The sequence below is a fragment of the Furipterus horrens genome, unplaced genomic scaffold (assembly GCF_987537825.1).
Source record: "Furipterus horrens unplaced genomic scaffold, mFurHor1.1.pri manual_scaffold_1, whole genome shotgun sequence".
Taxonomy (NCBI): domain Eukaryota; kingdom Metazoa; phylum Chordata; class Mammalia; order Chiroptera; family Furipteridae; genus Furipterus; species Furipterus horrens.
In genome coordinates, this window is record NW_028327171.1 from 120300079 (window position 1) to 120327289 (window position 27211).

At 48.9% G+C, this 27211-nt stretch overlaps 1 protein-coding gene and 1 non-coding gene across 2 annotated transcripts in view; one reads left to right on the forward strand and one right to left on the reverse strand.

Moving 5' to 3' along the window:
- The window catches only part of TFCP2L1 (transcription factor CP2 like 1), a 56387-nt gene that overhangs the window by 18656 nt on the left and 10520 nt on the right, over positions 1-27211 (forward strand). Inside the window, exons 3-12 of the mRNA XM_090279245.1 lie at positions 11256-11332; positions 11829-11934; positions 12620-12726; positions 13795-13947; positions 16949-17059; positions 19980-20071; positions 21715-21769; positions 21855-21948; positions 24011-24101; positions 25136-25242. Coding sequence (XP_090135371.1) covers positions 11256-11332; positions 11829-11934; positions 12620-12726; positions 13795-13947; positions 16949-17059; positions 19980-20071; positions 21715-21769; positions 21855-21948; positions 24011-24101; positions 25136-25242 — 993 coding nt within the window. The remainder of the gene's footprint in view (positions 1-11255; positions 11333-11828; positions 11935-12619; positions 12727-13794; positions 13948-16948; positions 17060-19979; positions 20072-21714; positions 21770-21854; positions 21949-24010; positions 24102-25135; positions 25243-27211) is intronic.
- Positions 26126-26236, reverse strand: LOC150021843 (U6 spliceosomal RNA). The gene has a single exon (XR_016513473.1). It is a non-coding gene; the product is annotated as a U6 spliceosomal RNA (small nuclear RNA).

Genomic DNA, 27211 nt, shown 5'->3' on the forward strand with positions numbered 1-27211 from the left:
CCGTCAGCCAGCAACTGGCAGCACACAAAGCCGGGACTCAAGGCAGCGCTGCAGTGCCGCGGCCGAGTGGCCTCAGGAGCAAACTGAAGCCAGAGGCTCAAACACCATGGGGCTCTTCTGACTCTCTTCTCTGTTCCTCTCTTGGGATCTGCCTCGTGCTCTCTCGTTCCACCAGCTTCCCCGCCTCTGTGACCAGAGAGCTGACAATAAGGCCATCAGAAGCTGCTGGCAACACCTGGAGAGGCTGGCCCTCTCATTCCCTGCTTCCACGTCCACACTCCCAGGGAAGAATTATTGGCCTGGCTAGGTGGCATGCTCATCTGGACCGGGTGTGGCCCGACAGCTGGACCCTGTATAAACTGCTCCCACCCTCTCCTTTCTCCACTCTGAAAGCAAAGGCTAACAGTGGAGCAGTTCCCTGAGATGGTCCGTAGGTGTACGGATACTCTTCTGGAAGGCCTGCAGGTGAGAGGGAAGAGGAGGCTTTGGTTGTCTCGGGGTTATACTTAAAAGCCCTGTTTACCTGACTGACTGCTCCAGAGAGTCCTTTATCTATCTTACCAGAGGGTAAGACAGATAATGGGACTGCTGGGGCCAGACAGTGGTGGTTGGAATATGAGCACCCAGGCTGTTGGCACCTACTTCCAAGATCTTGCCTGATCAAGGACACGTGAATGCCCTCAGCCTTAGCAGGGACATAGTTCCAGGGCTTGGAGGGGAGGTGTCTGAGTGAGTCATAGTTCTGTCCTTAGAGATTTGGTTTTCTACTCTTTACTGTCCTTTGTCTTATTGACTTAGGCATTGATACCCCTACTACCTGTTTCTCCACAGCCTTGTCTGCGCTCTGTGTTGTATTTTCTAATGTGCACACAGAAAATGAGCACTTCGTTTTCATTTGAATTTACTTAATTTTTAATAACTGTTAGGAGTAAAACTGAGGCATCTTCTCATTTGTTTACATGCATTTGTTTTATACATTGCCTTTTTTTCTGTGGCCCTTTTGCTTAGTGGCCTGTAAGGACCATTGCATTGGTGGAACTATATGCAGCTGCCATTTTATAGCCCAAAATGGGTTAGTGGTCTGCAGTTTCATAGGTTTTAGTATAGCATTGTAGCTGGATAAAAGTTTAACACGAAGGATTAGTGACTTTCCTATGAACCAGCAACAATCAAGGATAAAATAAAAAAGGAAAAAGAGATACCATTCACAGTACAAGAGCAAATCAAACAATTTTTGAAGATGCTGATCAAGTGTCCAGGGGTCCAGAGGCCCCTGATTCAGAATCAGCCAGCAGTGCTTATAAGCTGTTCACTCCTGGGCCCACTCAGGGGCACTGTCCACAGGTCTGGGCGGGGCTTGGGAATCCAAGGCATAGTGGGGAAGAAAAAGAGAGTAATCTTAGACGGAAAGAAAAGTATCGAAAAATAGTACCAAGAATTCCTGTATACCTTTTACCTAGCTTCCCATAATGTTAGCATATAATTGTGGTACAATGATTGAAACCAGGCAGTTATACTGATGTGATTCTATTACCTCTCCTAGTCTTCATTTGGATTTTACCAGTTCTTTACTACTGTCCTTCCCCTTTCTGTTCCAGACTTCTACCCAGGATCCCACATGGCACTTCATTGTCATGTTTCCTTAGTCTCCAATCTGTGACAGTCTCTTAGCTTTTCCTTTTCTTTCATGAGCTTCACAGAGGGCTTACTGGTCAGTTTTGTACATGCTTCTCAATTTGGGTTTCTCTGTGTTTTTTAATGATGAGACCGAGGTTATGCATTTTTGGCAAGAATGCCACAGAAGTGACATTGTGCCCTTGCCAGTGCGTCATATTGGGAATGATGATGCTCAGTTGTCTTACTGCTTGCTGGTTGTAGTAACCTTGATGATTTAGCAGTGTCTGCCAGGTTTATTGGTTGTAAAGCTACTATTTTTCCCTCTGTAATTAATAAACATTTTGAGGGAGATACTTGGAGAATAGGCTGATATCTTGATTATCCTTAAACTTGTGCCGACTCACTGTTAGCATCCATTGGTGGATCGTGTCTGCACCAATTTTTCTTTCTTTCTTTCTTCTTCCAGCATTTCACAGTTGGAATGCTATTCTAAGAAAGAGCTTTCTCTTCTCTACCATTAGTTTATACACACACACACACATATAATATCAGCATAGACTTGTGGATATTTATTTTATTCTGCGGGTGAAAATTCAACACTATTGTTCTCTAGTTTGTTGCTCAAATTATGCCAGCTGTAGTCATTGGGAAGTTCTTCAGATTGGCTTGTGTGTTGCTCTGACATGCCTCCATCCTTTTTCTGAGCATCTCCTCACTTTTGATACTACCAGATGCTTAAGACAAGGGGAACATCTTGTATTTTTCCTGCCCCAGCCCTGAAAACAATTCTTCTCTAAAAAGTCTCTAACTCTTACTCTTTTACTTTTGTGCATATACATATACCTACTATCTGCCAAGTGCTTATTAGAGACCCATTGTGTGCCAGGCATGGTGCCTAGCCCTGGACACCTGTACGGTTTGTGAGGAGGTTAGGTGCCTCACCCAAGGTCACCCAGCGATACGGCCTCAGAATTGGGATTGGGTCTGTTGATGGCAGAACCTTTTCCCCGAAGCATGCCTGTGTGTGAGTGCTCTGTGTCCACAAACTTGCATAATGCTCCACGTATGCAAGTGACAAGACATATCACACATGCTGGACACAGTGTGGGCAGCATTTTCTCTCTCTGTCTGCCATCAGGACAGGAGTGCTGGTTCCCAGCCCTCCTTTCTCTGGGGTAATGATGGCCTCCATTATGTTTTATGTGGCATTAATTATCCAGAGCAGTAACTGTTGGAAAGTAAACAACCTGTAAATCTTGGCTGGCCAGGGCAATTGCCTCCTGTTCTTGGGAACATCGTGATCTGGGCAGGAGGCCCTGCACTGGGTTCCGCTCACTGGGCAGAATGGCTCTGTGGGAGAGCCTGGTGGGCACAGCTCAGGAGAGGCAGGGGGTGGGCCTGCCTGCTAGAGCAGTGTCTGCCTCACAGCAGCCTATCAGGTATCCCCCACCTCCCCACCCCATGAAGTCTATAATGTAAGCCCTCCCACCCGAACCCCTTAAGGTGGAGTCATACCTGCCTCGGGGCATGTCCCAGCCTAGCTGCCTCCTGGCTGTGTGACCTTGGGGTGGCCTTGAGTAGCAGGCTCATTCTGTGTGTGAAGCTGGAGGAGAATTAAGCTGAGCAGCACGGAGTACAGTGGCCTGTGATGAGCGGGCTCAGTACAGGAGGGAGCGTTTAACAGTTGTTTGGAAGTGGTAGTCATGACTGGCACTTGTTGAGTACTTATTACATGCCAGACTGGAATACATTATCTCAATTAATCCTCACAGCCGTTCTGCAAAGAACATTTTGTAGACGGTAGAGAGTGAAATGCAGGGAAGTTCATGAACTTGCCAGGACGTGGAAGAGTCTGGCTTAGTTAACTCTGTGTATCAGACCTGCCCTTAGATCCTCTCCCCTGTCTTGTTCTGGACCAGGCCACAGGCTGTGCTGAGTCTTTACCACTAACTTGGGTACGTCAGTACTACTATGGGCCTTGGTTTCCTCACCTCTAAAATGGGCACAATCTTATTGGACTTGTGGGTTCTCAGGGTGGTCTCTGGGTTGGAAGGACCTCTGTATGTCTGACCTCATTTGCATGTGTTTGGTGTTCTGTTTATTAAATGAAGACTGTTTTCCCCAAGTGCCCACATGTATGATGGACTTTTGGGTACCAGCCTGGCACTGGAATAAAAATACCAGTCATTGCACCTGTGGACATCTGTTACATGCCTGGAACAGGATGAGGTGCTCCCTCCCCTTTTGTTTTCTATATTTTTTCAAATTCATATGTAATATATTTCTAGTTTTTTAGAAGTTCATGCTGAAGATGTATGTAATTTAAAAGGGAAGTGTTCTTCTCTATCCACTGTTAGATACATATGTTAGACTCACAAATATAGGAGTATGTGTATAATATTTTAAAATGAAAGTATAATCACACTGAATACATATTATTCAGCACTTTTTTGATGGGACATTGATGGATATTGTCAAAATGCCCAATAGATTGTGACATAATATCTCCCACCTCCAGCATGTGTGAGAGCCCATTTCCCCATCTTTGGTCCCTGTGGGATGTTAGCAGTCTGTTAAACTTTGGCAAGCTGACAGGTGAAACTGGCATTGAACTATTTGAATTAGGCATTTCTTTGACCATTAGGGAGGCTGAGCATCTTTCACGCTCTTCTTGGTTTGGCTGACTAGCTTCAGCTCTGTTATTTGCTTTAGGGAATTTATATCAAATTCTGCCACCATCGATTTAAGTCTTATCACATGCCAGTACTGTACCGGGGTTGGTATGTGTGTATATGTGTGTATGTGTGTATGTATGCGTGTGTGTTCACATGTGTACAAATTGGTTCAGGTAAACTGGTAGCTGGCGTCAAGAGTTTCCTGTCCAGTTGGGAACTACGACTTAGCTGTCATGCAAGACAGCTGAGGGGCAAAACTGCCAAGTGCCCAAAGAAGTTGGGAGGAAGGAAGAGGTCAGCAGGAAGGTTGGATATCCTGTAAAAAGTCAAATAAAGTTTTATCAGAACACAGCCACGCCCATTCCCTCACGTATTGTCTATGGCTGTTTTCTTGTTACAGTGGTAGAGTTGAGTAGATCTGTGGCCCACACGCTGAGAGTAGTTACTGTCTGGCCCTTTACAGAGCACGTTTGCTCAGCCTGAGATGTTGGATGTTGTGGGCTGCAGGAAAGAAGAGAAGGAAACAAAGGTTTGTTGAGCACCTGCCTGGGCCAGGCACAGTGTAGAGTGCTGAACGTGTGTATTTCATTTTGTTTTCCTTAGAAATTTTCTCTGCTCTCCCTTATTCTCATTGTCCTTCCCCCATTTCTGTATGGGGTGGAGGGGGGAGGAAGGGCAAAAGGGTGGAGGCTGAGCGCAGTCCTAGGGTGGGGGTAGAGGGAAACTTCCATACCCTTTGGAATGGCTTCAGGGCCCTTTAGCCAGGATCTAAACCTTTCTTCCCCAGGTGATGGCTGGGGCTCCCCACTGAGCTTGAGTCCAGCAAAGGAGCCCCCACCCCTCCCTCAAGGCTAAAGCTGGAGTGCTAAACTGGGAGTGGTCACCAGGGCTCAGCTGGCCAGTACTAGTGGGGATAAAGCGTGTGACCAGCCCTCCTCCAATGCCTGCCACTCCAGACCCTGGGCTCCTCTGAGCTGGGATGGTGGCCTCCTGGGGAAGGCTAGTTTACATCACCATGTGCTGACCCCGGGCTCCTTCCTTGCTTCAAAAGGCCTTTACAACTCCACAGTAAAGGGTGGGACAGAGATATTAGAGGCCATTGTCATGAAGGCTTTGAGGCTGTGGAAAGGCCACCAGCAGCCTGTCCCCTGCACTGTCTACCAGTGTTCTCACTTCAGGCAGGGTGGGAGGTCCAGCCAAAGACTTCCTGTGTACCTTGGATGCTGGCTGTACCTTTGATGCTGGGTGCGCCTTTAGTCCTCGAACAACCCTCTGCTTGTAAGTTCCAGTATTGTCCACCTTTTGGAGATGTAGTAAATGATGCTCACAAATGGAGCCCTTTACTCAATAGTAAGTGGTGGGCCCAGATGTGAACCTAGGCTTCAAACCTGGTGCTAACCAGGTTACCAAGATAATTTTAAGGGTATGTAGAAGAGCATTGGTTGTTGCATACTTATATAATTTTTATAATTGCTATTTATTTATGGGATATGATTATGATTTTTGTATATGCAGGTATGGTATACACTTTAAAAAATTAAATTTAAAAAGGTGAGTTGATAAAATAGGCTCTTCAATGTTTTAAGCTGTTTTTAATTTCAGTGGCAAAATTGTGGGATGGTAGGTGAATGTGGTACAGCAGTGTCTCGGGATGCCCTGCACCCAGCATGTCAGTGGTACCGAGAGGGTAATGGTGGGGAGTGTATAGTGACCTCTGAGCAATGAAGCCCAGGGACCCTCCCTCTAAGGTGGGCTGGAGAGTCAGAAACACCAAACCATAATGCAATGCAGAATGACAACTGACTCTAGTATTTTTCTCTCATTTGTCGTGTGTGTGTGTATGTGTGTGTGTGTGTGTGTGTGTGTGATGGAAATACTTTAATGTCAGCGTGACTGAAGACTACAGAGAATAAGAGAACAAATAGTCACGCCCAACACAGTTTTTGCAACCTTACCAAATATGCTTCTAAGTTTTACTTTTTTTCTAATCCTTTTGCTTTTTCTCCTCCACAGAAGCAAAACCAACCAGTTTGTGAAACTGGTGTTGGTTTGACTTTCAATGCACATTCTTAAATTTTTACTGTTTGCATAGTCAGCCATAAAAACGAACAGTATTGTTCTACGTGTTTTCAAACTTTTACAAGTAGTTTAATACATATTACAATGTGCCTTTTTTTTTTTGCCTAATACTGTGTTTCTGATATGTGTCTGTAGAGTGTTTAAGTGCTGTGTGCTATTCCATTCTCAGTCAAATAATATAATTAACATATCTAATTTTCTCTTGCTGAATCTGTAGGTTGTTGACATTTTCCCCTGTAATCAGCAGTTTGTGCTGGTCTCCCAATGCATATCAAGTGCTTCTTCAGCATATGCCTCTAGAATTGGAATTTATTATGTCTGGTGTGAGGTAGGGACTTATTTTTCCAAATGGATAACCAGTCATCCTGCACTTTTGAAAAGCTGTCTTTTCCTCACTATCATAGATCAAGTTTTCAAGTATCTGAAAATGTATCTGTGGACTCTTTGTTCCTTCCATATGTCCCCATGCCAGAAATGACATGGTTTTGGTTACTGTAACTTTCAAGGTATTTTAAGTGGGTTATGAATATATGTTTTATGGAGATGAATTTGTCAGGAGGAAACAAATCTCAAACCTTATGCCACAGTATGTTAGCATATCCATATGGACTTCTTGATTCGGAGAACTAAGGTCAGTGGGCATAAGGATTTGACCTTAAAGAAAGGGGAGGGTTTAGATGTGTGGAAGAGGGCCATGAAGTAAAATGAATATCAGGAAATCCGAGAGGAATGAAATAGTCTCCTTGAATATTAGAACCGGGAGGGCCCTTTGAAGAAACTAGACACTGTGCAGAGTAGTTTGGCTAATTGTTTGGTCGTTGGGAGCAGAGAGACCCAGGTTTAGATCCACTTAACCTCTGCGGATCTAAATTTCTTCATCTATAAAATGGGGTCAGTAATGGGTTTTCAGCATGGAGTGTTGAGTGGGGCTTAGCAATGTCCCCATGCAGAGCTGAATAGCAAGTAACTGGTTGTTACTTGTTACTCTTTTTCCTTGATTGTAAGGCTACTTTTTTTTCCCTTCACATTTCACAATTCTGAAATTAGAACAGGCTTTAATACGATTTTCTGTAGTGATTTGTTTTTCGTCTCAGATCACTGTTTAGAAGGCAGAAAACAGTATTTTGCAGACAAGAAAATGGAATCAGTGTCTTTACCTGAGGTTACCTGGAAAGCTATGTTGGTCATCCTAGGACTCTTCTTTATTGTTAGTCCTAAAGGGCAGAAGGAAGGAGAAAAAAACCATCTTAACGTGGTATGGCAAAGATAGGGGTACTGTAAATACCATAAGACACTGCAGTCAAACTTCATTCACTGTGCAAATAAGTAACTTCCAGAAAGGAGAAGTTGAGGATTATGTAGAACTACCGATTTCCTCTGATCAGCAAATGACACCCATCAGGTAGGATGTGACAAAGAATGTGATAGGTTCTGGAAACATTTAGTTTCTGCTTCTGGCTCTGCCACTTACTAGCTGTGCAAGCTTGCTCAAGTCTGGTAACCTCTCTGAGCCTCTGCGTCCTTCACTCAGTGGGGCTCATTCTAAATGCCCCCACTGATGTGTTCTGATTTTCAGGTGACTTAATACCTGAGCAGACTTCGCCACTAGATAAGCACTCAGTGGGTGAAAGCCATTAGCTATTGTTCCCTAGAGGCACATCTCTTCCCTCCCACCTTCTTGCTACAGTTTTGCTTAGGATTACTTTCTTATTCATGCTTCTCCTCACTGTGGAAATCCTGCCCACTCTTCAGCATCTGTCTCTAATGTTATCTCCTTGCTCAAACTGTTTTTCACCATCTCTCTTCCCCAATTCCAGGTGACTATTGCCCGTCTCTCAGAGGGATTTTTTAAATTCTGTTTTTTATTAGTGTTTTTCCTGTGCCGTTTAATGTACCCCAGAAGATGCTAACCTGTTGAGGGCAAGAGTGTGTCTTACTTTTGGAAGCCCTCTGGTTCTAGCACAGAGTAGCATAGCAAAGTAGCATTGCTTTTGCTGAGTACCTATTGTACATCGGACAGTACAATGGTGAGCAGAACCCACTTTCCACGGTCCACCCATGGCTCAAGGTTATCAGGCTGAGCAGAGACATGCCTGTGTGCTTCAGGTTGATTTAGCGTTCACGTCACTCAGTGGCTGGCATGTGACCTTGAGCAGTGGCCTTCTGGATGGTGCTGTGCTGTGTGAGAGCAGAACTTGGGGAGGCCAGTGTGTCGGCATTGAGGCAGGCACAGGGAGGGAGGCTTGCGGTCTGTCCTGTGTGAGGCCTGCATCAGGGAGTTGCCGTGTGGCTGGGAGGGGCTCTAGAGTGCAGGAGCAAGGGTTGAGGAAGGGACGTTCTGTGGGGTAGGGCCTGGGTCAGGTCTCTGCTGCTGGTGGAAGGGACTGTCACCGAGGTCTAAAGCCCCACTTAATGGGACAGCAGGTACCTCCTGCTGGGCATGAGCTGAGGTGGCTCTGCAGAGCTTGGGGTCAATATTAATCAGGCCCTCAAGTGCTAGTAAACCCAAGTGATGACCACTTGGGTGGCATCCCCGAGCCTGTTACGGTCTCCCCTGGGGGAGGTGGAAGACACTGGAAGAACCAGTTAGGGTGTGAGAAGCTCCGTTTTACGTTGCTGTCAAGGGGATGTTGACTCAGGAGCCTGGAAATGGATGTTACAAATGTGGCTTTTTCAGAAAATTAGAAGTATTGATTAGGTCAGCAAGACCCTTCTATGAGTTGCGTCTTCTGAACTGGCAGGTGGACAGGACAAGAGTTTGGGGTTTGTACCTCTTCCCTCTGATGTGTTGTGCCCGGGCATGTTCATGAAGTGTCCACTGGTCCTGTAAGCTAGGCTGGTGAGATCTGGGTGGGGGGTCCCACCTTCCTGAGAGGAAAGTTGTGCTGAATGGGCATTTCTGGGCTCAGTCAGCATCACCTGTAGCCTGGTGGAAGCTGTGGCGATGAGCTCCCTGGCACATGACACTGTGTCCATTCTGCTACCTCCGTGTCCTAGTGTTCACATGGCACTTGGCATGTAGTTGTTGCTCAGCAAATATTTGGAATGAATGACTGAATTTCATATTTTTTGGTCCATTCGATTATTCATTGTGTGTAGGGCATGCATTAGTTTCCTGTGGCTGCTTTAACAAATTACAGCAACATGTTAACTTAAAACAGAAGTTTATTCACTCGCAGTTCTGGAGGCTAGAAGTCAGAAATCCGGCAGGGCTGTGCTCCCTCCGGGGGCTTTAGGGGTGACTCTGTCCCTCGCCTGTTCCAGCTTTCCGTGGCTCCAGGCAGGCTAGGCTTGGGGCTGCATCACTTTCCCTGCTCCCACATTAACATGGCTCTGCTCCCTATGTCTCCTCTGTGTGTCTCTTATAGGGACACTTGTGGCTGGACTTAGGGACACCTGAGGCAATCCAGGATGATTTCCTTATCTCAAGATTCTTAACTTGATTGCATCTGCAAAGACTCTTTCCAAATATAAGATAACACTCCCGGGTTCTGGAGATTAGGGTACGGACTTATTTGGGGTTGGGGCACCGTTCAGCCCACTATAAGGGGTCTTAGTATTTTTCTAATCATTTCTTTTAGTTATTTTAAAATTGTTAGCCACTGGGTTTGTGTTGCACCTAATTTGTTGTTTGTGTTATAATATATAATGATTTTAAGTTCAGGAAGTCTTTCCCTACTGACTATCTGATAAGTAGTCATTCATGTTAAAATGAAACCTTAGAAAATTAACTTTTAAATCCAGTGGTAACTTTTTTTGATGTCTACTGTGAGGTGAGGGTCTGCACTTTGAAAAAAATAGCTAATCTTTACATTTGAAAAAATTTAATAGACCTATACACATAAACACATAGAAAAAGAAAGAAAAAAAGCCCTGCAAAACCCAGGGCAACGTGAGTTGGTCTGGGTTTAGCTCGCTGTATTTTACCCTGGCCAGCTTCCTGGTGCCCTCCTGGGGATAGCTGGGGGCTGGGTGCTCAGGGTCTTTCTGTACTGTTTTTGTAATTTCTTGTGAGTCTGTCTTTTTTTAAAAACATTTTTTTAAAAACCTTGAATCAGTTTTACCAGTACCAATTATTAAATAATTTATTCTATTATTTATAACAACATCCTTTATTGAGTTGTGGTATATGCTAAGGTGTTTTAAAGTTGTGGTTAAACTTATTTAACCTGGGGAAAATGGACATCATTTGATGTATGGTCTTTCCATCTAGAAACATTGCGTGCTCCATTTATTCAGACTATATTTTATCTTCCAATAAAACATGTGTAGTTTACTCATAGATACTTTTAAGTTTTTTATTACGAATGAGTCTTTTTTCCATTTATATTCTTTAACCAGCTGGTTATATGTCACCAAATAGAATCTCCACACCCTTTCAAATACATGAAATTCTTTTAACTTGGGAAAACGCTTTTCATTCTGCGATTAGAAGAGACAATGTTTAACAGGCTTTTCTAGTCATTTCATTAAACCTGCAATCAGGAAGTATATGGTCAGTTTAATGTGGGTTTAAGTAGAGGTGTTCTTCACCCAAGTGTGTGGGGAAAATTCTTTATAAAGAAATATGAAGTTATGTTCCATAAACTTAATGCTAACTATATTTTGTAAGATTCTGTTTCTTTGAAAATTAGAGAAATGCTGGTTCTGAAGGGGCCACATGGTATGTTACTTGGTGTTCCCTTGGCTCACCCAGGCTAGGTGGACAAATGGGGCTGTCCAGTCCAGGGGTTGATTGGAGCTGGCCGTGGACATCCTCCCCTGCTTTACTCCTTGGCCAGGAGGCCTGGGTGGGCGCTGAGGAGGTTGAGAAGGCCTCTAGCTGGTTGAGCCCCAAATTTGAAAACACTCAGAAACGAGAAATGTACTATAACCCTCCTCTAGGTCAGTCTTATGAAATTCGATTGTTGGAGAATCGGAAGCTGGGAGACTTTCAAGATCTGAACACAAAGTACGTCAAGGTAAGCGTGTAGGGTGCTTTTCCCTCCCTGGAGTTGGTTGGGGTATCGGCACCTGGGCATGCTATAGGGGGTCAGGCATGGCCTGGGGCTCGGGAAAGGCTCCGGAAGGAGAGTGGGCTCCTGTTCCCTGCAGTGTGCTTCAGGACAGGCCACAGTGCTAAGGGCTGGGGTGGCCTGGTCAGATGAGCGGGCTCTGTGATGTAGCCTGGCTTTGCCTCCTACTGAACTTTTCTGAGCTGCTGTTTGCTCATCTGTAAGAAGGGTTTATAAATCAGCCATGTTCATAAACCACTTAGTAATTGGGAGCAAAAGGGCAGTTGTCATTATTCTTACTGTTATTGTGGTTCTGTGGAGCAGCGCATGGGTCACAGAGCTGGGGTGGAGGCTCCAGAAAGAGTGGCCTTACAGGGCAGGGTGTGTGCCCTGGCTCAGAAGGTACAGCTGGGTTTCTCTTGGCAGCCACACTCAGCTGTCTCCTCCCTGCCTACCCTCCCAGAGCATCATCCGCGTGGTTTTCCATGACCGTCGGCTGCAGTACACAGAGCACCAGCAGCTGGAAGGCTGGCGGTGGAGCCGGCCTGGGGACCGCATCCTGGACATCGGTGAGTCGCCCCACCAAGATGAGCCCAAGATGCTTCTGCACAATGGGGTGCTTCCTGGACACCATTGGTCTGTGCAGGGCATCTTAGTGTACTCCTGTCTTGTGTGAAGCCCTGTGGGAGCTGGCTGAGGTGAGCATGCTGCCACGCCTGCTCTCAGAGCATTCCCTGTTTGGTGGAAAAGAAAGATAGCTAGAGTTCAAGGACCTGCTGTCAGGGAGTTCAGGGAGTCCAGGGAAGGCTTTGCAGCAGGATCATGCATTAAAGGATTTTGATAAGTGATGAGGTAAGGATGGACATCACAGGTGGGCAGTGAAAATGGGCTCTTAGGGGCTCAGGTGGGGATCACGGTCCTTTGTTCACGGCTGAGGCCAGATGGGGTTTGGAATTCAGAAGTGAGAACGACAGTAGGGTGTGATGCGTAGACCCGTAGCGTTGGGGCATGCTTTCAGCAGGCACGGTAATCTTTATGCTGCAAAATAAAACGATTGTGCCCACAAAATGGCATAAAGACTAAATAGCTTCATGGAAATTCAAATCAGGCTTCCTGCCAAAAGTAGTTTTCCAAAACTTAGTGTTTGAACATTTGGCATTTCCAATGTGGTTAAAGAACTGGGCCTGTGAGGGGTCCCTCCTTCAGCACTGGGAGTGGCTGACAGTTGCACTCTGTGTGTGTATGTGTGCACAGATATTCCACTGTCTGTTGGTATCTTGGACCCCAGGGCCAGCCCAACCCAGTTGAATGCAGTCGAGTTTTTGTGGGACCCTTCGAAGAGAGCCTCTGCGTTCATTCAGGTATGCAGGAGTGGGGTTGCCCTCTGTGGGAAGCCAATGCTTCAGGGCCCATTGTGCAATCCTCAGAACCAGCCCCCTGCATGGCCCTGCTGGGCTCCTGTTCTCTGTTGCAGGGAAGGAGGCTGACGGGGGAGTGTTGTATAATCAGAACTAGTTGGTCCTGGGGTTGGGAAAGGACTAGAAGCTTGTGTGGGCTTCACTTATGAATATGTAAGCTTTTCACAAAACAAAATATTCCTTAGCATAAATAACTTGAAGTAAAAAATTTTTCCATAATAGTTTCTGTCATTAAATTAATGACTTAATGATCAAGTCCCTGGTGTGGGTCCAGCCTTATGGTAAACATGACAGAAGACTGAGTTGCGCTTTGGGGTTCACCCTTGCTTTCTCACTCTCCTGTGTCTCAGTTGTGAGTGTCGTATCAATCAGATAACGAATGTAAAGCTGTTACCATGGTGCCCAGTTCATAATAATCACTCAGTAGAAGTTAATGATCTTTTTTCATAATTATAATATCCTTATTGTGTTTTAAAATTATTATTACAATATTTATTATAAAAATATGTAATGTATTATTAAAACAGTATTATAACAGTAAGTATACATCAAGTGCCTTCTATGTGGCAAGTACTTAGAGAAAAACAAAAATAGTTCCTGTCTTCTGGTCATCTTCTGGCCTGGCCCAAGGAACCTGGAGACCAGGCTCTTAGGGACTAAGCTGTGGGGTCCCTCGCTCTGCAGTCTTTAGCATTTGTCAAGGGAGGTCTCTGGGTGGAGTAGGGTGGGGCTCCTGGGTCAGTGGGCCTGGAGCAATGGCAGGAACTTAGCTGGTCAGGCGGGGCCTCTGAGGTCCAGGGACAGAGGTGGGAGGGCATGTCTTTTGTGGACAGATGATGGGGAGACCATCTGCCCGACAGTGTGAGTAGCACTGGGGGAGAGCAGGGAGGCTAAGTCAGCTGTGTACTTGACCAGGCAGGACGGGAGCCTCCGTTTGGAGAGGAGCCCTGGGGGAGTCCAGAGCCTGCCCTCTCCCTCTTCTCACTGACAGCCCCATGTTTCCCCTTATAGGTGCACTGTATCAGCACAGAGTTCACCCCAAGGAAGCACGGGGGCGAGAAGGGAGTGCCTTTTCGAGTACAGATTGATACATTTAAGCAGAACGAGAATGCGGAGTACACAGAGCACTTGCATTCTGCCAGCTGCCAGATCAAGGTGTTCAAGGTAGGATGGCCTTGCCACGCCCGTCACCAGTTCATTCCCCTGGGTATGTCTGCACTCACCCGCTCTGCACAGTGACACAGAACATTCTCACAATTCCACGTGGAGGCCCAGCAGGGAGCCCAGTGTCCCTCCGCCTGGGCCCTGCCTATGCTTCTGCATGTCCTGGGATGCTGGGCCTGCCCCTGTGGCATCCTGCCATCATTGTGCATGCCAGCGCTCACCTGTGCTTTTTAAGAATGATCGGAGTTGCACGTTTAAAAATTTTTGTTTTCCTACCAAGAAAACACTTGGACTTCCCTCACAAGGAAAGACAGGGACTGTGCCATTTATCTCTTTAACACCTTCCGTGGATCCTGGTGCACAGGATTTGAAGAACACACCAATCCCAGCAGTGGCCGGAGAAGCAGGCCAGAGCAGAAGGGTCTGCACGTAGGAGCCCACCCGGCTGGGCTGCCGGCTTGTCCACACTCATGGATCTGGGGCCACGGCCATGGGCGCAGATTCTAGGCCTGGCCGGGCTGTCAGTGATGCCGCCTGGGTGGGAGGGCGAGGTGTGGCAGTGGTGTGGGTTTGTTTTTCCTGTCAGAGCAGCAGTCCCCTTCAGAAACCTGCTTGAGGATTCAGAAGCCTTGAATCGGCTTCTAAAGGAAGCTGAGCTTCCCCACTCTGTTTTCTATTGCTGCTGTAACAAATTGCCACTTGTTTAGTGGCTAAAACTACATACATTTATTGTCTTTCAGAGCTGGAGCTCAGAAGTCTGAAATGGGTCTCACTGGGCTAATGTCACGGTGTTAGCAGGCTTCATTCCTTGTGGAGGCGCTCTGGAAGAATCTTTCCTGGCCTGTCCAGTTTCTCCAGCCTCTGCATCCCTTGGCTTGAGGCCTCTCCTCCATTTTCAGAGCCAGCAAGAGGGGACTAGTCCTCACACTGTGTTACTCTGACCTCCTGTTCTCCCTCTTCCACTTTAAGGGCCCTGTGATGACATTGGGGCCCCCAGGATGATCCAGGATCATCTTCCTATTTTATCTCACACTATTAGCAATCTTAATTGCATGCTAGCTTATCCCTTTTGGCATCCTTACAGGTCCTGGAAATTAAGACTAGCTCTTTGCTGACCGTGTTGCAGTGCGCATTGTAGCCTCTGGTCTTAACTGCCTGCTCCAGGGGCTCGTGATTCTGGCTCACCATAGACATCTCCACGAGTGCACTGCTGGTGGTCTTTCCCCAGGCTCCAGTCACACTTCTGTCCCTTCATATACACACCACACCCACCCTCCAATGGCAGCTCACTTCCTCGTCTAGGGGTGTCCAGTGTAACCCATGGCTCTCATAGTGTGTGCCCTGCAGTTTAGACCATGCTGGGCAGCAAGAGAGAGGAACAGTGTGGGGTCTCTGTGCCCATGGAGCACCCAGTCCTTCCCATGGCCCCCACACTAGCTCCCCTTTCTGCATCGTGAGGCAGAAGCTCAGCAGTGAGGGCCCTGCCCACCAGGCTTCTTGACCAGCCACCAAGTATTATTTCAGGAACTGGGCCAGAAGCTGCCACGTCTGAGTGACCCAAGAAAGGTCTTGGTATGTCCTGCAGGGGCGTAGGAGCCCCTTTCACCAGAAACTGGCTCCTGAGAATGCCTGAAGAGGCGTGGCACCTCTCCGCCCATACCCATTCACAGAGGCGGTTAGTTTGAACAGGCGTTTACAAGTGCCAAGAGGAGTCCAGCCAGACGGTCCATCACTCACCCACCCCTAGTCACCTCAGTTTCATGGGAAGCCCCCAGCTTCTTCGAGTCATGCCCTGGGACTCTGTAAGGGGCGTCAGGGACTCTGAAAGGGAAGACAGGGTCCCCTTCGGACCAGCCAGCTCCCTGTGGGTGGTAAAGCCACCTTGCTTTGTCTCTGGACATCTTCTCAGGACGAGAGCATGGAGGTGGAGCAGGTGATGAGGTGTGGCGGCCGCATGCCTGGTCCTCCCACTGAACCCTGGATCTGTCATTTGTCCCCATGTGACCCCCCCTGCAGACCTGCCTCTGTCCAGTGTGGGCATTACTCTGAACGCTGTTCCCTCAAATCTCTTGAGCTGGGAGCCAAAAGCTATACCTGAGGAAGGTGCTCGCAGGAAGAAAATCCTCGAAAGTGCCATCGAGCTTGAGAATGGATTTTGTTCACTGACTGCCCACCGTGTGTGGTCTGTTATGTACATAGAAACTGTCCAGTCCTGGGGCTGTTAGGTGTCTTGATACTTGAACTCACCAACCCCACTGTGAACTCCTAGGAGGTGAGAGTCCAGCAGGTTCCCGTCAGCCAGCCTGCTGGGGCCAGCCCAGTGGTGGTACATACCTGGGCTCTTGCGTCTGGATTTTTGACCTTGTCAGCACTTGGTTCCTCTCCAGTCTTAATGGAACACTTGAGACTCGGTTTCCTCACCTGTAAATGAGGGAAATAATAGTACCTGTGAGGTCTGGACACATGTAAGTTCTTCAGGTTTGCTGGCACATGGGTTCTGCTCTGTCAGGGCAGAGACCTCCCCCTGCATGTGGAGTGTGAACCTCGCGTGGCATGAGTCCTGGGCTTGGTGTGGAGGCCTTCCTGACGTGTCTGGGAAGTCACAGCCTGCATGAGGAGGCCCAGCCCCGACCAGTAGCCCCTAGCTCTTGCTTTTCCCTCCACTCTCTGTGGATAACCCTAGGGATGCATTGGGATCGGTTGTGACTTCTAAGGGTTCCTTAGAAGTCACAACAGCAAGTGACTGTTGGGAAAGATCTTGTTCAGGCATTTCCCTGTGAGCAGCCTTGTGGCAGGACCTCTGCCTTAAGGAGGGGAAGGGTTCCAGGAAGGAGGACTGTGTGTTTGATGTCTGGGAAGCGAGAGAGATGGCGTCTTATTCGCAGGAGCCTGCCCAGGCTTTTTGCAGGCTTTGAGGGCCACCTCTCAGCCCTGGATCTTTCCCTGAATGCCATCTCTGCCTGTTTTGGGCTAATTGGACCCCTGTGCTCTGCATTTGTAGCCAAAGGGGGCTGACCGGAAGCAAAAGACTGACCGGGAGAAGATGGAGAAGAGAACTGCCCAAGAGAAGGAGAAGTACCAGCCGTCCTATGAAACCACCATTCTCACTGAGGTGAGCCGGCCAGGTGTCGGGGAAATCTCCGCGGGACCTTCTGCCAGGAGCAGACCAGTGGTGCTGTTGGATTAGAGTCTTAGGAGATGCCCACCTTGGGCCAAAGGCTTTCTTTAGAGCACCCATTAAACTGGTGTGTTCTTGGGTTTGAAGCTGTATTCATTTGATAAGGCCCAGTAGCCAGGAAGTGTATTTCAGAAATAACTGCTAGCTTTCGACTGCCATTTGCACTTTTCAATATCAGGTATTTTTTAAAAAAATAGATAATAGGTCTAAAATTCAAAAGGTATAAGAGAATGCACATTAGAAAATATCTCTCCCAACAGTGTGCCAACCTCGCGGTTTCTGTCCACAGGGCACCAGCGTCTTTGGTTCCTCCTGTATCTGATCTGACTTTCTCTGCCAGTGAATCCAATGTTTTTATATCAACAGTGTACACAGACATGCTGTTCTGCAACTTGCTTTTATTACTTAATAGCATATCTTGGCATCTGTTCCCTATCTGTTTATAAAGTGTTTTCTAGTTCTTTATCCAGCTGCATTGCCTTTGTAGTGTGGTGGACATTTGGTTGTGTCCAGCTCTTGACTTCTCAGACGGGTGCCCTGAATAAACTGAGGCATGAGAAGCTCCACACAGGGGAAGAAGGTCTGCAGGCTTCCACTCTTGAGGTGGGATTGCTGGGTAAGAGGGTGTGACCCCTCACTATTTTGTTGTTTGGATAGATATTGGAATGCATTTTCTTTTAACCCTGATGCCAGTACCAGACTGCTCCACTTCTTCTCTTCAGGGTGCTGCTGAGATGCTCACTGTCACGGGACCTGTCTCCTCCTGTCATGGGTCACTGCTGGTGCCACCTCTTCTATTACCGTGCTCTGTTTCTTTTTTTAAATAAGTGTCCCCTGCAGAGTTCTGCAATTGGACCAGCTCGTAGGTGTTGGTGTTTGTTCACTGAATAACTTGATTTACTCAGAAGGCCCCTCACAGATCTGTAAGGCTCAGCAGTGGCCATGGTGGGGCTAAGGCTGTGTTAAGGGTGAGGCCCAGGCACAGAGCATCTCAGAGGACAGTAGCCTGGTCCTGGCCGACAAGCTGTGTGTGGGTGTGCTTGTGCCCTGTAGTAAGCCATATGCAGAAGAGTATTTGCAATAAGCAGAGAAGGAAAACTCTGACTCCAAAAAACCTCCGCTGCCTTGCGGCATACCTCTTCAGGGGAAAGGCTAAGGGAGTAAACCCCGACAGAAAATCCGGAGCCGGAGTCCCTAAGGCGGTTTGACGTTGTAGTCAACACTGGCAACTCCTGCGGCGCACCTGAAGCCAAGCTGTATTGACTCCGTCTTTCCCTTGGACCCTTCAGCTGTGAAGAGGGGGGGGTCTGCTGCATGGGCAACAGCAGACCCTCCATATCACCCTGCCCAGGCTCTGTAGCTTCAGCTTCACTGGAGAGGACACTCCAGCGTCATCACAAGATGTCGATTCAACACGGGAGGAGACAGATACGGTGTCACTCCCGAGTTGGACTGCACAGCCATCCTCGGCGGTGCAGATAGACTCTTAAGAAGCTACACCATCGTCTCTCGAGACGGATGGCTGCCGACGATTTGCAATAAGAATGTATGTAAGCTAATTTTGTAGCAGAGCCAGATGTGTACTGGTGTTTTATCTGAGGGTGAGGGTGGTCCTGTCCTTACTGCCCCCCAACCTCCTACCCAGTGCTAGATTAGAGCTCAGACCAGAGAGTGTTTTCCCAGACCTAACTCCGTCTGTGCTGCTTGTGACCCCTCTCCCCTGCCTCGATTGCCCTCCATGCTCTCCTGTCCTTCCCAGGCTGAGCCTTACTCAGCCTCTCCACCCTGATTCTCTTGGGACTTCCTCAGTGGAGGAGCGGTCCATGTGCTTCACGCCACGGCCATCCAGGCCCTGTCATGGGATAGGGCGGTTGGCCGAAATGCCTACCTGGCCCGTGGCCTCATGACGTGACGGCTCCCCTTGTATCATTCATCAGCTTTGTTCCCCTGGGATTTACACCAACAAATACCAGCCACGTTCACACCCGAGGTAAACATTCACCAGCCCTGTGTGTGGTGGGTGACAGTAAATCTTTAGGAATGCTTTAAATGGGCCTTCTCTAAAGATATGTCTTCACAGGAAAGGCAGGAAATGCATGCTTGGTCCACTGGCCTCCTGCATCATGCTGAACCTGTGTCTTTGCTTTCTTTGCGACACTTCCATGTGTGCTTATTTTTGGCATCTGCACAAGAAGCTCTTTGAGGTGGAGGATGACACCTTCATGTTTCTGTGCGTCTCCTGTAGCTTGTGGAGGATGCCTGCAGTGTGCTAGAGACTCACAGGACTGCTCTGCAGGGGGGCTGCTCTTGGTGAAGGTGAAAGGCCCGTCGGCAGATTCTGTTCTAAAATAGTGCAGGTTTTAATACTGGACTTCACTGATGGTTTTTTGTTTGGAAGTTGTCTGTGGTCCTCTGCTCCCTACTTCATGCATTTATACCCATTTGTCTGCACTAGGAAAACCTGCTTGTGGGCAACTTCCCCATTTTGATGTTCTCTCCTTTCTTGTGGGTCCAGGAATCATGTGACTGATGATGTTTCCCTCTTTGTTTTGACTAGTAGGAAGCTCAGAGAGACCCATCTCACACTGTGCTTGCTCTGGGGATGACCTATTGAGCACTTGGTCTCTGCTGCTGTATTTGATTCTATGGTGTGGCTCTGTTAACCCAGCCCTCCTGGCTCATGTGGCCACTGGGTAAAGGCAGGTTGAGTGTGGAAGGGTCAGTGGCCTTACACATCAGCTTCAGTGTATGCTTAGTGTGGCCCTTGGTGCCTGGGTCAGCACCTCAGCTCGTCCGGCTCCTCCTGAGGGACGGTGCCCTCAGGTCACCACTGCCCTGTGCTCTCTTCCCGCAGTGTTCTCCGTGGCCCGATGTGGCCTACCAGGTGAATAGCGCCCCATCCCCAAGCTACAATGGCTCTCCAAACAGCTTTGGCCTCGGCGAAGGGTACGTGTGACCTTTTTCCCTTTGGACTCTGAAACGATGATGATGGGTGTGGGTTCCTTTCCTGGTCTTCCTCTCTGTGTCTTCTCTCCTTTTGTAGCCTGGCATCGATTTGGGTTTTAGGGTGGCTAACTGGTGTTGGATTCACAACTATTTTTAGCATTTTTACAGGGTTTTGTGCTTAGATATGCCTCTATAAATGCTGTCCAGTAAAGGTAGAAGCTGGCCTGCTGGGCATCGGGCCAGGGTCGTGAAATGGCCTGCAGGCACCTCTGGGAAGAATGACCTGCCTCCTAGGCAGGCGTGGCCTTGAGAGACAGACGCTGGGGTGGCCCATGGCTGCCAGGGCCTTTGTGGTTACTTTTGCAGCCCTTGTGCACTTTCACTGGGGCGTGGGGGTCAGCTCAGGACCCTTTCTTCCAGGTTTCAGGGCTTGTAACACAGAAAAGGCCTCACTGTGGGTCACCCAGCCCTGCAACTGTACAGGCTGTGCTGACTTCAAGGTGACAGCAGTGCAGGGGCTGGCGGGCAGCTGTCCAGCTCGTCCCAGGCTGCATGTTGCAGGGCCCACAGCATCACCGTGGTGGCTCCGCATGTCCTGCTCATGCGGGTGGGGGGCGGCAGGGAGAACGCCAAGCGGCTTTAACGGGTGAGTGTTTAGGCTCCTGGAGGACCATGCTTGGCAGACAGAGAACTCGCCTAATGGGGAAGCAAAATATGCACTCGATTTACTGGGTGAGGAGAGCCCTCCCTGAGAGGCGGGTGACAGAGATGTGTGTATTTAGATTCAGGCAGACATACCCTTAGATCTATACCTTTCGGAGGCTAAGTTCCTTAACCATCCTCAGCCTCACTGTAAAGGGTGTAGAATTCCACGCAGAGTCAGAGGGATGTGTGCAAAGTACCTGCTGTCCTGTGGACACCTGAGGAAGCGCAGCTGTTGTACTGATGGCTGGTCTAAGGAGCATCCCTGTGAGGGTCCTTTGGTTTCTTATTGTGGTAAAATAGACAGAATGTAAAATTTACCAGTGTAACATTTAAGTGTATGGTTCAGTGACGTGAAGTGCATTCAGGCTGCGTCATCTTCAAATCTATCTTTCTCTCAATTTAAAAACCCAGGTGCTCAGGTCTGTGCCCCGTTTGAGTGAGCCCCTGATGAGGGTCAGAAGGGAAAAACCATAAGAATGTTTTATTTTTCTCACGGACGATGTCAAAGTGCACATTGACATCCCGAGGGGTTCCTGTGCCCTTTGCCGTTGCCACAGAGTTGTGTTCCGTGGCCCCTTTGTGCAGCTGCTGCTGTCCAGCACTGAGTCACTGTGGACGCCACCTGGGTCTCCTGCTCCGCTGCCCCTCCCCGGGCTGAGGCTGGGCTGGGAACTCCAAGCGGGAGGGACTTCTGACCAAAACAAAGCCAAGCCCAGGGTGGAGGGGTCATGGCTGGCTGGGACAGTGTAGCTCAGCTGTCCACACCAGAGTTCATTAGGGATTTGGAGGAGGAGGTGGATGGTGGCTCCTGCCCTCATTGCTCTGACTGGGGAAACTCTCATTTAAAGAAAGCCTCCAAGCTGACGGGAGTAGAGGCAGCAGGCAGGTGAGGAGCCCTGTAGGCACTCGCTCTCATCGCCTGTTCTCTTCTTTTGCAGCAACAGCTCGCCGACCCACCCCCACCCGGTGGAGGCCCTGCCCCTGGGCAGTGACGTAAGTGTCCGTATGGGCCTGCTGGCTGCCTGTCCGGGCACAGACTCTGGGGCAGCCACCTCAAGGCCCCTCTCTCTGTCCGCAGCACCTGCTCCCGTCAGCCTCCATCCAGGATGCCCAGCAGTGGCTCCACCGCAACAGGTTCTCGCAGTTCTGCCGGCTGTTCGCCAGCTTCTCAGGTGAGCCTCTCTAGACCCACAGGGATCTTGCAAACGCTTAGCAAGGCCACTTACCCTCTAGAATTTGCCCTCAGTGCCTGTGGGCTGTGGCTTGTCCTGGAGACCCAGAGCAGTGTGTCACTCACCCACACTTGCTGACCTGGGCCAAGTGCTGAGAACTGAGCTCCTTCCCCTAGAAGTTTCCTGTCGAGTGTGGCTTTAAGGCAGGATTATCTGGCACCTTTATTAAGTTCCCCCTCACCTGCGGGGTGGGCTCTTGTCTGCCTGGGTGAGGCCCCTCAGCTGAGCAGGCCAGCGCATACTCAACAAAGCACTTGTCCTATCAAAACGCTGCTCATCGCATGGTGTCCAGAGCCACAGCCTGGAAGATGGAGGTGAAGCCACAGGTGAGAAGGAAAAGCTGGTTCTTCCTTCTTTAAAAGGCTTTTGAAGCCCTTCCTGATGGGTCCATCAGGCAGAAGCCCTGAGCTAGGGGTCTGGGGATAAACGGGTAAACTGAGCATTGAGGCTTGCCACCAAGCAGAGTCAGTCTAGAGTGACAGGGACCAAAACAAGAAGAGTGGCTCTCTAGGACATCTGTGGCAATGAAAGGAAATCACCCAGTTGTCTTTCAGCTCAACTTTTCCAAGAACTTCCTTTGTGTTGTGGGGAGGTCCGAGGAGGGCCAGACAGGGACTCTGTCCTTAAGGGGCTTGCAGCTTTGAGTCAGCACAGACACATAAACCGTGCATTTCAATAGAATGTGACCTGCCTGTGAAAGGGGGACCTGACTTGTCCTGGATGGGGAGGGGGGCAGGGCTACCTGTGGTCTTGAATAGGGTGGTCAGCATAGGCCTTGATGAGAAACAGTAAGCTGGAACAAGGAGAGCGAGCGAGCCAAGTGGGTACTGGAGAAGTGGGGGTGGGCTGGGGGAATTAGCTTTCCAAGCAGAGGGAAAGAGCAAAGACTGCAAGGCAGACAACTGCCTGGTGTGGCCATGGAGCAGAACACCTAGGTGATTGGGTTGCGGGGAACAGGAGAGGAGGTGAGCACAGGGAGGCACTGAGTGGCCCTGGTGCAACGGGGGGAGGACTTTGGCCTTTATTCCCAATGGAAAGAGAGTCATTGTGCCTATAGAATTGTACCTACACCAGTGCATTAACTGCAGCAGGTAAAAAGGGATGGAATTTGTGGCTCTGCTCCCGTGGCTATTGGCAGCTCTTTAGCAGAAGGCTAATATGCCTGTCTTGGGGGAGTCCAAGTGGTCACAAAGCTTTAAGGGACTCCTTGGCCTTTGAGGAAGGTACTGCATTCACATATGAGGATGTTCATAGAGAGTTATTCGTAATGGCCAAACTGAGAGCATCCCTGATGTGCATTAGCAGAGAGTGGCTATATGAACTGTGGTATATTCATGCAATGAATAATATCTCATAATGGGCATGAATGGTCTATAACCACATACAATAGGAATAAAGCCCTTACACAGAACTTGGAAGGCGGGAGCCAGACATAAAAGGGTATATACTGTTTATGTAAATTTCAAAAAAAAAAACAAGCAAAGCTTGTCTATACTGTAGGAAGTCAGGACAGCGGCTCCTCAGAGCTGGGAACGTGGCCAGCAGGAGTGGCCTGGAGGATGCTGGGATTGTTCTGCCACTGGTCTCTGTGCTGGGTGTGTGGGTGTGCTCAGATGACTGAAGCCGGTGAGCTGTGTATTCTGCATGCAGACAAGTACACATGATCAGTGCCCCATGTCCACAGAGATACACATACATTGTATGCCAATAATAGAAAGTACAGAGGGAGGGGCGGGCAGGCACAGGCTTCTCTAAACACCTATCTGTTCCACTGTGTTTTGTGAATGCCATTCATTTAGCTTCTGTTGTCTTTTGGGCTGTGATCTACATGTTGTTTGGCTCTTTGCTACTTCTCTCTCCATGGAATGTCTGATTCCCCCTGAGCGTGAGGCTGGCTCTTCCCTGTCCACTGACCTTAACCCAGCACAGGGTCTGCAGGTGCCTGGTGATGGGACCTTTTCTCTGCGTCCCACTTAATGAGCAGTCCCACTTATCTGCCTAGGTGCTGACTTGCTGAAGATGTCTCGAGATGATTTGGTTCAGATCTGTGGCCCCGCAGATGGAATCCGGCTCTTTAATGCCATCAAAGGCAGGTGGGTATCCCTTTCAAATGGAGGCATGGAGTGGCAGGAAGCCAGCCACGGGGCCGTCCGGGGCAAATGCAGGAGGAGACGTGGTGAGAGGGGCACAGGCCAAGCTGTAGCACGAGGGTGACAGGCTGTGGCTGACGCAGCCTGCTGTGGCACACCCTGCCTGAAGGCCACGCCCTCCTCCTGGTCTGCTGAAAGCCTTGGCCTCTGGATCTCGGCCCTTTAGCTACAGGTTGTCAGGTGCTTGTATGGTCTGAGGCTTTAAGCTGCCCCCTCCTAGAGGGAAGCTGTGGACAGGTGAGGCTACTCAGCCCCATGTGGTGGTTTTTAGGGAGGACCGTAGAGCAGGCTTGTGTTCTGATGTAACTCCCTGCCATGATGGAAATGTTCTGTGGCACACTGTTCATTACTGCAGTAGCCTTGCCACGTGTGGCTGCGCAACACTTGATCTGAGGCTAATGTGACTGACAAGACTGAGTTTTAAGTTTTAACTAACTAATGAATTTAAATTCTAATAACTACACACGAACAGCTCAGTTTTTGATCGAGTGAGAGCCTAGGTTTGAATCCCAGATCTGCCTCAGTAGGAGCAAAAGCCCTTAATTTCCATGAGCCTCAGTTTCCTTATCAGTAGAATGAGGTCCTTGCTCCCTCGGAGATGGTGTGAGGATGAAATGAGTCATGCCTGTAAAGTTCTAGAATGGTGCCTGGGGCAGAGTAAGCCAGAGAAAGTATTTGCTCTTATGACCCTGAACAATGCCTCATTCTTTAGCTCTGTGTTCTAGGCAGAGTCCGTTGTCTGTCCAGTCCCCTGTCCCCATCCCTCCCCACCCCCACACCCTGTCCCCACCTTGGCAGGTGGGTCTGGCTGGGGTTCCGCTCCCAAGTGTACTATGAAGGGCATTCTGCATCCCCACAGCCTTCTTTCTTTCTCCCTGGGTCCTTCCCCTGCTGTAGCCACCCTGTGTTCTGGAACATTCTGGAACGACAGAGCTTAGGCTCCCATACCTGCTATTTATTTCCTTCCTTCCCGCCAGGAATGTGAGGCCGAAGATGACCATTTATGTCTGTCAGGAGGTGGAGCAGAACCGAGCACCCCTGCAGCAGAAGCGGGATGGCGGCAGGGACAACAGCAATCTGTGTGGTGAGTGGTGAGGGCCTGGCCCACCAGGCTAGTTACAGAGTGGCAAAGCAGCGGGAGAAATGGCCCAGTCTTCTCACTGAGAATGTTCCCCAAGATCCACCTCACTTTGGTTTCTTACAGGATAAGTTTTTGCTAAACTTTATCCTGGGATTGAAATGTTTAAGGGGGAAGGCATTCCCCAGGATATCTGGTCCAGCTCACTTATTTTACACTGGAGTACACAGAGGTCCAGAGAGTGGGTGTGTCCCCTAATGTCACTGAGCTACTCATGGTAAAATTGGGCATTGGGCCTTTTGGCTCCCTGATAGGTGACAAGTGGCACTCGATCTTTGTCATCTGAGGGGCACTTCCTCCTGTGATTCCCTGCAGTGGGATGAGTCTTTCCCATTTGGTTTGGTTGCTACATGAGGCTAAGAAGCACAGCTGAAGGGGTTTGGAGCCCCTCAGGGGCATGTGACTGGTGTGGGTTGGCAGTTTGAGAGAGAACACAAGCTTTGAGGTCAGCTGTCCCTGAATACCAGTGCCGGCCATGCCACCTAGTGGCCCTGTCCTTGGGCAGAGATCAGGGCCTGTGCGGCAGCCTCCACGTGTATAAAGTGAAGACAGAAGCACTACCCTGCAGATGTGTGAGGTTTCAATGAGATGACACGTTGCTTCTGAGCTCCTTGCTTCTTCTTCTTCTTCCTCTTCTTTTCTTTTTTTTAAATGCTTTATTTCTCTAGCTCCTTTTATTATTCCACAGAAGAGTAATCAGTCACCTGGATGCAGGAAATATTTTTATTGTCCCTCCCTCATTGATTTCTTGGAGAACACAATATAGAAGGAATACAGTGGAGAGGCATTATTTCATTATCTAATTTTGAAAAGATGTCTTGCCTTATTTAAAAACACAGAATGCTTCACGAATTTGCACGTCACTCTTGCACATGGGCAATGCTAATCTTCTCTGTGTCGTTCCAATGTTAGTTAGTATGTGTGCTGCTGAAGGGAGCACTGAGCTTCTTGCTTCTGAGCACCTGTGAGTGCTGAGAGTCTGGTGAGCAGCTGCCAGCCTTGACCTGCATAGTCAGTGCTCAGTATTAGCCGCAGAGAGAGCCCTGACTGCCTCTCTGCAGGTCCCTGCGTATCGGTAAGAGTGCACAATGAGTCCCTGTCTTAAGGGCTTCCCATGTAGTCACTTATTTCTTCTCATAATAGGAACTATTGTTAATATTGTTTCACTGTGGGGGAAACGGAGGCTCAGCTGACTGGCCCAAGATGACAGCATTGTAAGTGGCAGAGCCAGGATCCACACACTGGGACCTGGCAACTGCTTTCTGAGCCTCAGTCGGCCTTTGTACATTTCTGGTGAAGGTCCCGGTCCTCCATGTGATTTACAGCTTAGCGAGGCTGCAAAGTACAGAGCCCGGGGGTCATGGTTTTCCACACATGTGGAAAGGGCAGCTTAGGACAGGTGTTCCATGCACAGGGCATGATTTAACCTTGTGGTGGCCCTGCAGTGTGGGTGCTGGCAGTGTACCCCCAAGACTCCGGGAGGTGGGGAGATTGTCTGGGGTCTTGCTTCAGTAAGCAGAAGAGTTGGACTTGAATTTAGGATTACCCAATCCAGAGCCTCTTGTTTCTCAAAATGTCCCCCATGTTGCGCGTGCTGAGAGGGGGCGTGAGCCACTGTCTACTAGCTCCAGGCACTCCTGGTGGCCATGCTCAGCTGGGGCAGGAGAGGCCAGGGACAAAAGTTTACAACAAGAGGTGCTGGCCTGTAATCCTTCCCGTTCCTTTTTGTTAGCACTCTGATTTGTTTGAGAAGTAAAATTGGATCAAGTTGAACAGGCTTTCTAAAAAGTTCGGAAAAAGCAGTCCTGTTAGAATTGTTATTAAAGGAGTTGTAGGAGAGAGGCCTGGTGTTGGTACTGGAAGGAGCATTACTCAGGGACCACATTTTCTGGACAAAATCTAACAGTGGGTCAGC